The sequence below is a fragment of the Salmo salar genome, chromosome 03 (assembly GCF_965601325.2).
Source record: "Salmo salar chromosome 03, fSalSal1, whole genome shotgun sequence".
NCBI lineage: Eukaryota > Metazoa > Chordata > Actinopteri > Salmoniformes > Salmonidae > Salmo > Salmo salar.
Window position 1 is genome coordinate 13,260,678 of NC_138293.1, and position 16,875 is coordinate 13,277,552.

General features: G+C 41.0%; 1 protein-coding gene across 1 annotated transcript; it reads right to left on the reverse strand.

Annotated features, from left to right (window-relative positions):
• Window positions 1-5,849: 5,849 nt before the first annotated feature.
• LOC106599180 (neuromedin-U receptor 1-like) lies at window positions 5,850-14,703 on the reverse strand. Its single transcript, XM_045714503.2, has 4 exons — window positions 14,301-14,703; window positions 13,523-13,618; window positions 8,160-9,057; window positions 5,850-7,789 (listed from the first exon to the last, which is right to left on the reverse strand). The coding sequence occupies exons 3-4, from the start codon at window positions 9,034-9,036 to the stop codon at window positions 7,380-7,382; spliced, it is 1,287 nt and encodes a 428-aa protein (XP_045570459.2). The 5' UTR covers window positions 9,037-9,057; window positions 13,523-13,618; window positions 14,301-14,703; the 3' UTR covers window positions 5,850-7,379.
• Window positions 14,704-16,875: the final 2,172 nt, after the last annotated feature.

A 16,875-nucleotide genomic window follows, 5' to 3' on the forward strand; every position in this document is an offset into this window, starting at 1 on the left:
TGCCGCTGGTAAATAGGCTAATTTAGATGCATCGCAACTATATTGTTTGTCTGCCTCACCTACTTCCCAAGTAGATTGGACATCACAAACACTTCACTTGCTACACATTGAAATTTAAAGGAGGGTTACTGTCAAAAATATTTATTTAAAAAGTAATAAAATGTAGACAGGTGTGAGATGGGGAGCACATGGGCCCCCAGAGCTTGTGGGGCCCCCCACCTTCCGGGGGCTGCAGGGGTTTCCACTACGGCCGTGAGGGTACCCCCTAATCATAAACACAGACAGAATGTAATATGAATATCATACTTCGTTTTGAGTTTTTTTGGAGGTGTGCCCCTTTCTATATAATCAGGTCATTTCTGGGTGATATTTATGTCCTTTTACAGGGACCCCTGTTGTCATTGAGGAATAAGTTTAGTAAAACCTCTTAAATGTTGGAATGACCTTCAACTTCCTTCAAACTGCACGCAGACACAAAAATTGTATCCATGAGTTCATCTGACTCAGGAAATTACCCAAAATCCCCAAATAATTATTGGATCAGTCTGAAACTTTGCACTGCTGCCATCTGGTGGCAAAATCTAAATTACACCTCTACTCCTATCTGAAAGTATGGTCTTTCTCTTGCATTTCAAAGATGATGGAAGGAAAAAAACGCATGTTTTTTGTTTGTATTATCTTTTACCAGATCTGTGTTATTCTCCTACATTAATTCACATTTCCACAAACTTCAAAGTGTTTCCTTTCAAATGGTATCAAGAATATGCATATCCTTGCTTCAAGTCCTGAGCTACAGGCAGTTAGATTTGGGTGTCATTTTCAGCAAAAATGGGGAAAAAAAGGGTACAAACCTTTTAAACAACACTTTCCATACATGTTTACCCATGGAAGAAGTGGTCAGAAAGTGATTTTTTTTGGACCTGAAGGCCAAAATATTAAGGAGATAGAGGTGCTCAAAGTTGACTATTTTGCATACCATACCATGATACATCCATGTCTTCATCACTGGAAAATATAAATGGTGGAGTTTGATATCATTTTTAAATCTTACGAACAGGGTTGTCAAATTATTTTTAATTATTTAATTTTTGTTGTTGGTGGAAAAAGTGTATTTTTTTAACCTTTTAACGTCAATTATTTAAAAACACGTGAACTCAGATTTGTTTCATATTCGCATATGTTGTCACTTAGACCCTACTTTACATCAACTGAAGTATTTGTGTTGTGCCCGCACTTGAATACAGGGTGGGTGTAATTTCTATCATTGAAATATAATTCAAGGAATGGACTTATCCCTTCAGACCACTGAAATTTAGCTGGTACACCATTTAAATTTAATTGAAATGTTAATTTCTAATGACTACCACAAAGATGGCCACCAGTCCACCCACCGTCGAATGTCAACTTAAATGGTCATGTCTATTCTATTGTCTATATTTCTACGATTACAATAGGTTTCATATGAAGGATTGACAGTATTATTTTAAACAACAGATATTGCCATTCAAGTCAACATTCTCTAGAGTGGTCCTCCAACCAGCTTTAAGCTTTAGCATTTGAAAGCCAAAATGTCAATTTTTATTTCTGTTTTAGTACATTTATCAGCCAAACCATAACACCCACCCTGTATTAAAGAGCATGTCTCAGCTGATAGCAGGCACAACACAACCTCTTATGTCATGTAGCTATAACATATGCAAATATGAAAAACAGAGTTTTATGCGTTTTTAGATCATTGAATTTTTTTTCCCAAAATTTAAGAAATGATGAACACCTTTGACAACCCTCTTTGTAAGCTTTTAAATGATCTCGAACTCTATATTTTCCAGTGATGAAGACATGGATGTCTCATGGTATGGTGGGGTATGCAAAATAGGTCAACTTTGAGCACTTTTATTTATTGAATATTTTGGCATTCGGGTCCAAAACGTCCTTTTGTATGATCTTCTACAATGGGCACGTATATATTCAAGATTTTGTTCAAATCAGAAAGGGTGCTTTCAAAAAGTGATTGAATTCATATGGATTTACTCATTTTCCTCAAGTTTGTACTAAATAGTAAAACCAATCATGTGGTGCAGTTTGGGTCTACAACATCATAATGTGATGTACCGGTCTTCACTGGAACCCATGTCCTCATGAAAAATACATGACTCCCCAGTAAAGCAACAAATTAACTTTTGCTACATTTACCATGAGGTGTGCATCAGCAATTTTGCCACCTCAAACCCATCTAAACTATCTCCAACTGCTAGAACTGTGTCGTGTATTCATGGATTCCAAGGGAGGCCAGGCTTCCCCAAATATTTGACCAATAAAAATAAAATGTATCTTTTGTCTTTCTGTGTTTTTCATAACTATCCTTAAATGTGCCAGTCTCCAAGCAAGCAAAACAGCACCTCTCTGTCTCAGTATGTGTATCCAATGTATCTGATGCTGTCTGGTAAAAAATAAATTACGTTGCTGCAGTAGCATTTGATTGATTGATGCCAGCATTTGGCCTCTCTTGATAATAACAACATTTTTTGGGGGGCCAATCATCGTTGAGCTGAGCTCAACTGTGGGTTGTCCTGGTGCAGAAAATGCCCCCCAAGGGAGGCCAGTTTGGATTTGTCTTCACACCAATCAAATCACTTCTGAAACAAAATGTAATTTTCAGTGTCTGTTTCTGGTCTGCTTGTGTCCTGCAGTAGCTAGCTAGCTAAATCCACCCTTTCCTAAGAAAGGATCTAAACCATCTGACCAAGATGGTTTTCTGGGGTCAAGTTTAAGGAGCTCCTTTAAGCACCTCAGACTCAGTGACCGCCTGCAGGGAGAAACTTTGTAGCGGGGAAGGGGGAAAAGAGGGAAGAGCATCTGGGCTAGTTGCACTAGAAGGGCTGGGAGATTAGGAAATGTTGGACGGGCAATGAGGCATGGCTGAGTCAAATAGGAATTCTGACTTAATGAAGTGGTGATTAAAGAGCTCAGCCATGTATATACTTACAGTTGAAGTCAGAAGTTAACATACACTTAGGTTGGAGTCATTAAAACTCGTTTTTCAACCACTCCACAAATTTCTTGTTAACTATAGTTTTGCCAAGTCAGTTAGGACATCTACTTTGTGCACGACACAAGTAATTTATCCAACAATTGTTTACAGACAGATTATTTCACTTATAATTCGCTGTATCACAATTCCAGTGGGTCAGAAGTTTACATACACTAAGTTGACTGTGCCTTTAAACAGCTTGGAAAATTCCAGAAAATGATGTCATGGCTTTAGAAGCTTCTGAGAGGCTAATTGACATCATTTGAGCCAATTAGAGGGGTACCTGTGGATGTTCAAGGCCTACCTTCAAACTCAGGGCCTCTTTGCTTGACATCATGGGAAAATCAAAAGAAATCAGGCAAGACCTCAGAAAAAAATTGTAGACCTCCACAAGTCTGGTTCTTCCTTGGGAGCAATTTCCAAACGCCTGAAGGTACCACGTTCATCTGTAAAAACAATAGTATGCAAGTATAAACACCATGGGACCACGCAGCCGTCATACCGCTCAGGAAGGAGATGTGTTCTGTCTCCTAGAGATGAACGTACTTTGGTGCGAAAAGTGCAAATCAATCTCAGAACAACAGCAAAGGACCTTGTGAAGATGCTGGAGGAAACGGATATAAAAGTATCTATATCCACAGTAAAACAAGTCCTATATCGACTTAACCTGAAAGGCCGCTCAGCAAGGAAGAATCCACTGCTCCAAAACTGCCATAAAAAAGCCAGATCACGGTTTGCAACTGCACATGGGGACAAAGATCGTATTTTGTCCTCTGGTCTAATGAAACAAAAAGGGAATTGTTTGGCCATAAGGACCATCGTTAAATGTCAGGAATTGTGAAAAACTGAGTTTAACGGTATTTGGCTAAGGTGTATGTAAACTTCCGACTTCAACTGTATGTACATGATAGATATATATATATATATATATATATATATATATATATTATATATATATATATATACAGTTTGTAATTAAAAGTCTGGCTACATTTTCAGGAGCCTCTCCCTCATGTTAGCATCAGTTTTGATATGACCGACTATAGCCAATACGCATAGGCTATCACCTACACTTAATTATTTATGTACATTTACATGCCTTCTTAACAGAATAGCTAGTGGGTTTTTTTCAGTTTTCAAATACATTTAATTTGATATTTTGGCAAATTTCTGTGGTGCCCAAGCAGATGGTCTTGGCGCCCTGGCAGATTTGGCACATCTTATGCGACTGCATGACACGCTTGCTTGTATTATGTCTGCGTTTAAACTACTCACTACTCATCTTCCTTTGGAGGTGTGTCTTAGAGTTGTGACGGATGACCATATATGGATGTCTTAACTCAGAGGTATGCAACCTACTGACTTGAAAAGATAGGTTTATTTCATGTATTGAGGTGTTATATTTAAGCGTAATGCTGCGTGGGTTTACACACAGAGTGGATGTGATGCCAAAGGGGTTAGAAGCCACACATATAATGTATTTTCATTATCACGTACCTTAAATTGATGGTGTGCTTTAAAGGGAGATGTTTGTTTCATAGAGCGCAGAGGGTTCTGGTAGAACGTTTTATAAATACATTTTTCCAGCCATCCGGGGCTGAGAATAGCTCTGTTGGCACTAATAATGTAAACAGAGAAGCGCAAAGAAAATCATCATCCCAGCTCCTCTCTTATACCCTTCTCACACCCTTTTACAATGGCAAACTGTACTGTACGGTGCTGGCTCAGATGTTTTACTTTCATGTTATCTTTTCCAGCATTGTTTCAGCAACTATGTTGGATGGCTGACCAGGCCACACAATACAGTTGGGCACAGCTCAGTAGTGTGAAAGGGTAGCTGATGGCTCTTTCTTGTGGGCACAAAGCAAGTTGATTTTAAAAGTCTGATTCAAAGAGCTCTGGTTTTTACCAGGAAATAAGGTTTAGAATTCTTGGGCCGACTCTTTTCTCTGTATACATCAATGATGTCACTCTTGTTGCTGGTGATTCTCTGATCCACCTCTACGCAGACGACACCATTCTGTATACTTCTGGCCCTTCTTTGGACACTGTGTTAACTAACCTCCAGACGAGCTTCAATGCCATGCAACTCTCCTTCCGTGGCCTCCAACTGCTCTTAAATACAAGTAAAACTAAATGCATGCTCTTCAACCGATCGCTGCCCGCACCTGTCCGCCCGTCCAGCATCACTACTCTGGACGGTTCTGACTTAGAATATGTGGACAACTACAAATACCTAGGTGTCTGGTTAGACTGTAAACTCTCCTTCCAGACTCACATCAAACATCTCCAATCCAAAGTTAAATCTAGAATTGGCTTCCTATTTCGCAACAAAGCATCTTTCACTCATGCTGCCAAACATACCCTCGTAAAACTGACCATCCTACCGATCCTCGACTTCGGTGATGTCATTTACAAAATAGCCTCCAATACCCTACTCAATAAATTGGATGCAGTCTATCACAGTGCCTTCCGTTTTGTCACCAAAGCCCCATATACTACCCACCACTGCGACCTGTATGCTCTCGTTGGCTGGCCCTCGCTTCATACTCGTCACCAATCCCACTGGCTCCAGGTCATCTACAAGACCCTGCTAGGTAAAGCCCCGCCTTATCTCAGCTCGCTGGTCACCATAGCAGCACCCACCTGTAGCACGTGTTCCAGCAGGTATATCTCTCTGGTCACCCCCAAAGCCAATTCCTCCTTCGGCCGCCTCTCCTTCCAGTTCTCTGCTGCCAATAGCCCATCTATAATTTAGCCCAAACAACTACCTCTTCCCCTACTGTATTTATTTATTTATTTTGCTCCTTTGCACCCCATTATTTCTATTTCTACTTTGCACTTTCTTCCACTGCAAATCTACCATTCCAGTGTTTTACTTGCTATATTGTATTTACTTCGCCACCATGACCTTTTTTGCCTTTACCTCCCTTATCTCACCCCATTTGCTCAGTTTGTATATAGACTTATTTTTCTACTGTATTATTGACTGTATGTTTGTTTTACTCCATGTGTAACTCTGTGTTGTTGTATGTGTCAAACTGCTTGCTTTATCTTGGCCAGGTCGCAATTGTAAATGAGAACTTGTTCTCAACTTGCCTACCTGGTTAAATAAAGGTGAAATAAAAAATAAATAAATTAAAGAAGAACCCTTCCATGTATAGCGATTTGAAGAGCGATTTGAAGATAAAAATCGAATTTGAAGAAAGTTCTCTCTTTGGCACTGAGAAACTTCTTTCCTCACCACAGAAGTTTTGATGAGCGTAAGATTATATAAACCAAAACCCGGAAATACTAAACCAAACACCCTTTTAACAAACACACCACCCCGAACCACATAAAACAAATACCCTCTGCCACGCCCTGACCAAACTACAAAACAATTAACTTTATATACTGGCCAGGACGTGACAGTCATACGTACATCGCACATCACATTTTCCATTTCTTTGTCATGACATTTCTATCTCCCGTATACTTTCAATATTGCCTGTGATCTACATTCATAGCGAGTGGGATTTTGATAGTGTACCTAGTACAATAACGCATGGAAGAAGACAGTTACAATTTAATCGTGTCTCCTGAAACATATGAACAGAATAAGATCAGTATTATATTAATAAGCTATTTTACAAAGCTGGGTATCGTTTATTTTCAAAGTTTGATTATTACATAAGCTTATATAAATAATGTGTTCAACCTGAATATTAATATCCGGTTGAAGAACACTTTCATCTGCACAGAATAAACAGTTGAATATCCCACATATATCTAATTGTATGTGTGTGGGAAAACCATTTTAAATTCAAAGTCGAAGGACTAAACTTTATTACTTTCTCTCTATCCACTCTGGCTGTACACAGTTGCAAGTTGACGTTTATTGAGATGCCGTGTTCTGGAGGCAGAGCTGAGTGATTTCCACTAGATGGGCCAGCTGCAAAGTCAAAATTGGCTATATGTTAGGGTTAGGCAAAAGGTTAGCAGGGTGGTTAGGGTTAGGTTTGAAATCTGATTTTATGACTTTGTGGCTGTGCCATCTAGTGACCACTCTACAAAGCTGCCTTCAGTACATGAGTCATCCCAATAAATGCCTACCTGCTACACATTCAATCAGTGATCGATTTAATAATCTTGTTACATTTTGGTACCTCATCCTGGTTAATTTCGGTATCGCCCAGTGAGAATTCCTCTTTAAATCCAAAGGGCAAAACTTCAACTTCAACTCTGTTGCTTTCCATCCAAACTCTCACTGTACACATTCAATCAGCTACACGTTTTCTCATTTTGGTACCCAATCTTAGTTCATTTTTATACATTGTTTTGTTACCCCCACCCCATCACCCTCTATCTAATCAGGGCTTGTATTGCCATATACATGCTGGCCGTGGGGGTTTACGTACACATTCTGCTCCTGTCTGTCTGGGGTGATTCTCTCTGGGGTCCCATTATGTTGCGGCTTCTCATAGACGATACTACGTAGGGTCATTTGGGTGCTACGGGCGCTCAGCCGGGGCACGTTGCCGCCACAGAGGCCGGAGTGACACGTGATCTGCTGGAACATCTCCCGGAAGCGGGTGGACATGAGGTTGTAGAGGATGGGGTTGACCGCCGAGCTGAGGTAGAAGAAGACCCCGGAGACGATGTGGACGTACTGGAAGACCAGGTGGTGGTGGCCGGTCCAGGTGTTTATGAAGCTCCACATGAGACGGTCAATGTGGAAGGGAGCCCAGCAGATGCCAAAAACAATCACCAGTATGCCTGCATAGACAGTTGGACAGACGGACAGACAAGACATTTGCAGACTTTGAGAGTAAGAGCAATGTTTAAGTGACAATGAACATGTTTAGAAACTAATCTTTTGGTTTGTACTTTAGCACAGGATTTTAAGTCCCAATTCCAAATAAATATTGGTCTATAATTTGTCGCATTTCCAGAACATCTTATCTTCTGAGAGCAAGAGCAATGGTTAAGTAACAACAGACATGTTTAGGAACTAATCTTTCAGTTGTACTTCAGCAAATAATTTTAAATCCCTATTCAATAGAGAGATCGGTCTGTAATCTGTAATTTCCTGGACATCTCCTCTCTACCCTTCAGGCACTATAGAGAAAGTGGATGATGAACTCACAAAGCATCTTGGTGACTTGTTGGTGGCGCGCCCTCTGCTGGTGTCTGCAGTGGCGGTCAGGACCAAAACCCTGCCCGGTCCTGACCCCCTGCATGCCCCTCTTCATCCTGAGCTGCAGGCCAATGCGCACGTACAGCACAGTGATGGTGAGCATAGGCATCAGGAAGAAGACCAGTGTGGTCACTTGAATAATCAGGTTGTACATCCACATGGGCTTGACCATCATGCAGACGGCCGACTCTGGGAATTGGCGGCCAAATCGGGGCCTCAACACGGCCAACCCGTGGAGGCTGGTGTTTGGCATGGCGCACACCATGGACATGACCCACAGCATCAGGATGACACGCTTGGCATGGGCGTGCGTGGCCACGTGCTTGACTTTCAGCGGGTGTAACACGGCGATGTAGCGTTCCACGCTCAGTGCCGTTACATTGAGAATGGAGGCAAAGCAGACCGTCTCAAACAGGAAGGTCTTGAAGTAACAGCCGCCGGCGCCGAACAGGAACGGGTAGTTGCTCCACATCTCGTAGAGTTCCAACGGCATACCCAGCAGTAGGACTAATAAATCGGACACGGCCAGACTGAACAGGTAGTAATTAGTTGGCGTCCGCATCACCTTGTAGCGCACGATGACGGCGCAGGTGAGCACGTTCCCTAACACTCCCACAGCGAAGATAATGAGGAAGGTAATGCAAACCGGCAGGAAAACAGGCGACCGCTGGAAGCCTAGAAACTTTTCCAGGTACTGACTCCGATTCAGGCACGTGTCCTCCATGTCATCAGCACTGACGTTGCCCAGGGCCCGGGACACATTCCAACCAAGCTGGTCAGGAGTGGTGGCAGGCAGACCCAGAGAGGAACAGTTATACTGAGCCATTGGTTTATGGGGACACAACACCTGAGGGGGAGAATGGAAATAATAGGAATGGAATGTTTTGCTTGGTTCAGTGTAGGTGACAGTTTAGCAGTAGTCTGAACAAACAACATTTGGCAGTTGGTGATTATGACGTGACCTATTATGTGCATGCTCATATGTCAGTCATATGTCACAATGAGGGTGTCTTGTCCTGCTTCTGAATTCATCCCAGTCATCAGCAAATGAGCATTGGGGTTTGTACTGTATGTCTGATATCAATGTGTGTGCAATAACAATGCTAATTCCAGGAAATGTTATCTAACATAGCCTACTACAAGTTTGGTGTAATTGAATGGTTTGCCTTGTGTGGTAGGTTTTTGTGGGTTTTGACACTTATGTAGGTGTCATAACCAGGTTATAAAATATCACAATATACTGTATGGCACAACATTAACATGTACATTGTAGTCAACAAAATGTCTAAATATGTGTGAAAACAGTGTTACAATGTTATTTATGACAGGCTATGACAGCTGTTATGACATGGTTATGAAGTGTTATAAAGTGTTATGACGCACCCTGGTCTCAAAAACTAGACGAAACATAGTAAATGTGCACCTGGGACATTCAAATGAGTATGATATGTTAGGTTTGGTATGGTTATATAAGACTGAAGGTTACTTAAGGCAAAAATGAAAGGATGGTGGTTGGTCGGGATGGGTGGGCGAATAACGCTAAGGTTGCGTGTTCGAATCTCATCATTTTAGCTAATTAGCAAATTTTCAACTACTTACTACTTTTTAGCTACTTTGCAACTACTTAGCATGTTAGCTAACCCTTCCCCTAACCCTTTAACCTAACTCCTAACCTTAACCCCTAGCCTAGCTAACGTTAGCCACCTAGCTAACATTGGCGTTAGCCACCTAGTCACCTAGCTAACGTTAGCCACAACAAATTGTAACTCTTAACATGTCATACTTATTTGTAAATTGTTAGATATTGTACGAATTGCAATTAGAAAAAAATATCATAGGAATTGTTATTCGGAACATATTATACAAAATGTGTGATTGACATCCACAAATGAATACATACCATATGAAACTTAACATATCATACTAAATGGAGTGTCTCGGATTTACACTACCGTTCAAAAGTTTGGGGTCACTTAGAAACATCCTTGTTTTCCATGAAAACATACATTAAATGAGTTGCAAAATGAAGAGGAAATATAGTCAAGATGTTGACAAGGTTATAAAAAATGATTTTTAATTGAAATAATAATTGTGTCCTTCAAACTTTGCTTTCGTCAAATAATCCTCCATTTGCAGCAATTACAGCCATGCAGACCTTTGGCATTCTAGTTGTCAATTATTTGAGGTAATCTGAAGAGATTTCACCCCATGCTTCCTGAAGCCTCTCACACAAGTTGGATTGGCTTGATGGGCACTTCTTACCATACGGTCAAGCTGCTCCCACAACAGCTCAATAGGGTTGAGATCCGGTGACTGTGCTGGCCACTCCATTATAGACAGAATACCAGCTGACTGCTTCTTCCCTAAATAGTTCTTGCACAGTTTGGAGCTGTGCCTTGAGTTATTGTTCTGTTGTAGGAGGAAATTGGCTCCAATTATGTGCTGTCCACAGGGTATGGCATGGCGTTGCAAAATGGAGTTATACCCTTCCTTCTTCAAGATCCCTTTTACCCTGTACAAATCTCCCACTTTACCACCACCAAAGCACCCCAGACCATCACATTGCCTCCACCATGCTCGACAGATGGCGTCAAGCAATCCTCCAGCATCTTTTCATTTTTTCTACATCTCACAAATGTTCTTCTTTGTGATCCGAACACCTCAAACTTAGATTTGTCTGTCCATAACACTTTTTTCCAATCTTCCTCTGTCCAGTGTTTGTGTTCTTTTGCCCATCTTAATCTTTTCTTTTTATTGGCCAGTTTGAGATATGGCTTTTTCTTTGCAATTCTGCCTAGAAGGCCAGCATCCCAGAGTCGCCTCTTCACTGTTGATGTTGAGACTGGTGTTTTGCGGGTACTATTTACTGAAGCTCCAGTTGAGGACTTGTGAGGCGTCTGTTTGTCAAACTAGACACTCAAATGTACTTGTCCTCTTGCTCAGTTGTGCACCGGGGCCTCCCACTCCTCTTTCTATTCTGGTTAGGGCCAGTTTGCGCTGTTCTGTGAAGGGAGTAGTACACAGTGTTGTACGAGACCTTCAGTTTCTTGGCAATTTCTCTTATGGAATAGCCTTCATTTCTCAGAATAAGAACGTACTGACAATTTTCAGAAAAAAGGTATTTGTTTCTGGCCATTTTGAGACTGTAATCGAATCCACAAATGCTGATGCTTCAAATACTCAACTAGTCTAAAGAAGGCCAGTTTTATTGCTTCTTTAATCAGGACAACAGTTTTCAGCTGTGCTAACATAATTGCAAAAGGGCTTTCTAATGATCAATTAACATTTTAAAATGATTAACTTGGATTAGCTAACACAACGTGCCATTGGAACACAGGAGTGATGGTTGCTGACAATGGGCCTCTGTACGCCTATGTAGATATTCCATTACAAATCTGCTGTTTCCAGCTACAATAGTAATTTACAACATTAACAATGTCTACACTGTATTTCTGATCAATTTTATGTTATTTTAATGGACAAAAAATGTGCTTTTCTTTAAAAAACAAGGACATTTCTAAGTGACTCCAAACTATTGAACGGTAGTGTACCTACAGAATAATACGTAGCTAAGCTTCAAATAAAGTGTTACCGATTTCTTTTTTTTTAATGATTTCATTGTTGCCCATAATACAGGTTGAAACTGATTTAATATCCAAAGATTACAAACTTGTTACCCTCGGGGTTTTGCGCGTTACAATTTTTTTTCATGAACAACAGAACACGATATGATTGAATCAAGTGGCACAATAGATCCATTTTGGAGGAGCCAATAACTTGTGATTGCATACCTGTAATGTGATGCCTTGCTATGCCCTCATCCATTTAGAAAACCTTTCATGCACCAACCAATGTACTGAATGGAGCAAGAAAAGGGGTACTTTTTTTACTGACAGAAAAGGAACAGAATTGTTGATTTACTTTCCCATTAAAATGTTTTTTTTTTTTTATATGAGTTATGCTACATTTCATACTGAATGAATATAGCTAATGTTGGCGGTGGTATTTTCCTCTACCAAGGGAGATTGATTTCAGATTTTCTAGTCTGTAGCAGGAAGATATGAAGGGGTGAATACATCTTGTCTCTCTAATACCGGTTTGCTAACAGACATTGCAAAATGTAACACAGGTGGTTCAGTGAACCAAGCTCGCATGATGGTTAATTCTTGCATGAAAACTTGTGTTGGCTCACAGGAGATCTCGGTTATATTGGTGGCATGACCTGGTTCTCCTGGCAGTGTTAGCCTTCTATGCTAAAGCCAATGTCCCAGACCAGGTTACTCGTCACATGAACTTGGTTCACCAGACTGAACAAAAATATAAACGCAACATGTAGTGTTGTTCCCATGTTTCATGAGCTGAAATAAAATATCCCGAAAATTTTCCATATGCACAAAAAGCTTATTTGGCACACCTGCACCTGCTCCCCCTCCCTGGCGCGTTCCTCAGAATTACGCACTCCTGCCTCCATCATTACGCACACCTGCCTTCCCCTGAAGCTCTGTTTGAGGATTAATTGTTGTATGTCGTTGTGTTACCCATGTGCTGACACTGTTCCTGTCTTGTCCTATATCTGTTCCTTATTTAAATGTTGACTCCGTACCTGCTTCTCTACTCCAGCGTTGGTCCTTACATTATTACTCTCAAATGTGCTGTGCAAATTTGTTTACATGCCTGTCAGTGAGCATTTCTCCTTTGCCAAGATAATCCATCCACCTGACAAGTGTGGCATATCAAGAAGCTGATTAAACAGCATGATCATTACACAGGAGAACCTTGTGCTGGGGACAACAAAAGGCCATTCTAAAATGTGCTGATTTGTCACACAACACAATGCCACAGATGTCTCAAGTTTTGAGGGAGTGTGCAATTGTCATACTGACTGCAGGAATGTACACCAGTGCTGTTGCCAGAGAATGTAATGTTAATTTCTCTACCATAAGCCGCCTCCATAATTTTAGAGAGTTTGGTACGTCCAAACGGCCTCACAACCGCAGACCACGTGTATGGTGTCGTGTGGGCGAGCGGTTTGCTGATGTCAACGTTGTGCACAGAGTGCCCCATGATGGCGGTGGAGTTATGATAAGGGCAGGCATAAGCTAAAGACAATGAACACAATTGCACTTTATCGATGGCAATTTGAATGCACAGAGATACTGTGACTAGATCCTGAGGCCCATTGTCGTGCCATTTATCCGCCGCCATCACCTCATGTTTCAGCATGATAATACACGGCCCCATGTAGCAAGAATCTGCACACAATTCCCCTGAAGTTGAAAATGTCCCAGTTCTTCCATGGCCTGCATACTCACCAGACATGTCACCCATTGAGTATGTTTGTGACGCTTTGGATCAAAGTGTACGTCGGCATGATCCAGTTCCTGCCAATTTCCAGCAACCTCGTACAGCTATTGAAGAGGAGTGGGACAACATTCCACAGGCCACAATCAACAGCCTGATCAACTCTATGCGAAGCCCATACTTATTTTTGAAGGTATCTGTGACCAACCTGTCATAAATCATCATTACATTTTTCTGAACAAAGCTAAAAGATCCAAATGGATTTTGTCACTCCAAATAACCAATATAAATGATAATAATCCTAACAATAGTAACAATTCAGTTAAAATATTTGGCTCCAAACCAGCCACGGATCCAACTGCATAAACACAGTCTGGTTAAAGTCATGATTAATTCAAAACAACAACCTACTGCTCTTTCCCATCCAAATTCATATCAAGTTCAAGATAATTAACCATGAGAGGTATTAAAATACATACATGAAAATGGATATAAAAATATGACTACTCCCATATGATTTATACTGTATAAATGTATAAAGTATACTGGTCATTTTAACATTCTTACTATAAACAGTGTTGAACCCATGTTGAACCCATAGCTGTATATATTTGTATAATTTGGGAAAGTACAGTGGGCCTGTTTCTTGTCTTTGTCTAACAAGAACCACTAATGCACCTTTTTTATGACTATGGAAGAATATTTCTGCAACGACTACCATGAATGGTAGTCGTTGCAGAAATGTTCTTCCATCGTCATATGCCATGGATGGAAAGATGGAAAACTTACCTTGTCCTTTTTAAATGTCCTCTTCTTATTTCTCTTCAGACACGGATGTATGTAAAGGAGAGGGAAAAAGGTCGCAAATTGATGTTCGTCATTTGTCCTCCACTGCTTGGATTTCAACTTTGCAACGATTACGTCCTCCTATACTTTACTGGTTTGGTTCACCGTGTTAAAATCTCCTGAACTGCCGGAGTGAAGACAAAGAGTGCTGTTCTCTCCTCTCAGTCTTCATGAATTGGAGAGCATAGCACCAAAAATATAATCTCTCTCTCCCTAATTCCTTTTCTCTGTGAGAGTAAATGATGCTCAGCTCTCTGTTCTCCTCCTCCCTCTGGTCTTATCCCCTATGTACATCTCCTAACTGCACCACACACCATGTAAGATTGAGTCCTTGACCTGCAGTGAACCAATGATTGTGCCAATTGATGTCTGATGTAGTGATGTCTGATAGAGCTTTTGTTCACAGTGGCAACCAATTTAAAAAAGGTTCCACTTTTATTACCCCACTCTACACACACACACACACACACACACACACACACACACACACACACACACACACACACACACACACACACACACACACACACACACACACACACACACACACACACACACACACACACACACACACACACACACACACACACAGCCCGACCCCAGTTAAAAGGGCAGTGGTCACACACAAAAATAGAGTTTACCTTGACAAGATGGCCTCTATTATTTTACCTCTTCAACACGTTGTCCAGGGTGAAAGCTAATGTTCCTACTAAATACTCACCCAATGACCGCTTCTATACAACAACAGCCAAAGAAATAAACAAGAGAAGAAGACGTGAACTGTAAAACATCAATTGTGAAAATGCTTAGAAAAAAGTTGTCTCTGTACTGCAAGTCCAATGTTCCGTTTTAAATATCACTTAAACACTCATTTAAAACACTTCAGTCCACCATATGCTGAGGTGATGTGGACATAATATTACTAATATTTGGGGTGGCAGGTAGCCTAGTGGTTAGAGCATTGGGCCAGTAACTGAAAAGTTGCTGGATCAAATCCCTGAGCTAAGAAGGTAAAAATCTGTCGTTCTGCCCGTGAACGAGGCAGCTAACCTACTGTTCCCCGGTAGGCCGTCGTTGTAAATAAGAATTTGTTCTTAACTGACTTGCCTAGTTAAATAAAGTTTAAATATAAAAAAGTAACAACATGTGGATAAAGTCACGGTGTGTGAATACTTTCAAAAGGCACTGTATCCTATTTATATTGAGTGACTGACAGGACTCTCTCAGCTGCAACCTGCAGTGTCCTTCAGCGTTCTCCTGCAGAAAAGTGAAGAAAAATAATTTAGTGAATGAGGAAGGACAGGTTCTGAAGGTTTCCTGAAAATAACCCACTGAGATAGTTTGTGAGAGACATCTTAGATCACCGGATAATAATGACACCATGATGATGTAGTGATGTAGTGGTAAAAAAATGTTTGGTGCTTAATTTAAATTAACACTCCCCTATACTTTCAATTCATTTTTTCACGATCGGTGGGAAAGTGATCACACAAAAGGCGTTTACGTGCGTTTTACCCTCCACTATACAACAGAATGACACCTATTTATTTCACAACATTGACATAGTTTGTGGGAGACATGTCCAATAAATTACATTTCTCTCACCACATCCTCAGTGCATGGGGTCTGATGTACAATGGTAGTCTTATTCCAACCATCACATTTCAAATTTAAAGAGAGAGTTCGGATACCATGTTTATGTATTTGAATGCAGATTGAAGGAAGTTGCTAACTAGCATTAGCGCAATTGCTAGAGCTGTTCCTCTAGACTTCTATTCATTGCGCTAATGCTAGTTAGCTTTGGTTCTAAAAAACTACCTCTTAACTTCCTTCATATCAAGTTTGAGAAACAGGGTTGCAAATAGACTGGGTAGCCATTTGATTAGCTGTTCAGGAGTCTAATGGTTTGGGGGTATAAGCTGTTTAGAAGCCACTTGGACCTAGACTTGGCACTCAGGTACCGTTTTCCCGTGCGGTAGCAGAGAGAACAGTCTATGATTAGGGTGGCTGGAGTCTTTGACAATTTTTAGGGCCTTCCTCTGACACCGCCTGGTATAGAGGTCCTGGATGGCAGGAAGCTTGGCCCTGGTGATGTACTGGGCCGTACACACTACCTTCTGTAGTGCCTTGCGGTCGGAGGCCGAGCAGTTGCCATACCAGGCAGTGATGCAACCCGTCAGGATGCTCTTGATGGTGCAGCGGTAAAACCTTTTGAGGATCTGAGGACCCATGCCAAATCATTTCAGTCTCCTGAGGGGGAATAGGTTTTGTTGTGCCCTCTTCACGACTGTGCAAATGCAAATCAATTTATAACATTTTTGACATACTTTTTTCTGGATTTTTGTTGTTGTTATTCTGTCTCTCACTGTTCAAATAAACCTACCATTAAAATTATAGACTGATCATTTCTTTGTCAGTGGGCAAATGTACAAAATCAGCAGGGGATCAAATACTTTTTTCCCTCACTGTAGATGTTCCTTTTGTCAAGGTGGGAAAGGGCAGTGTGGAGTGCAATAGA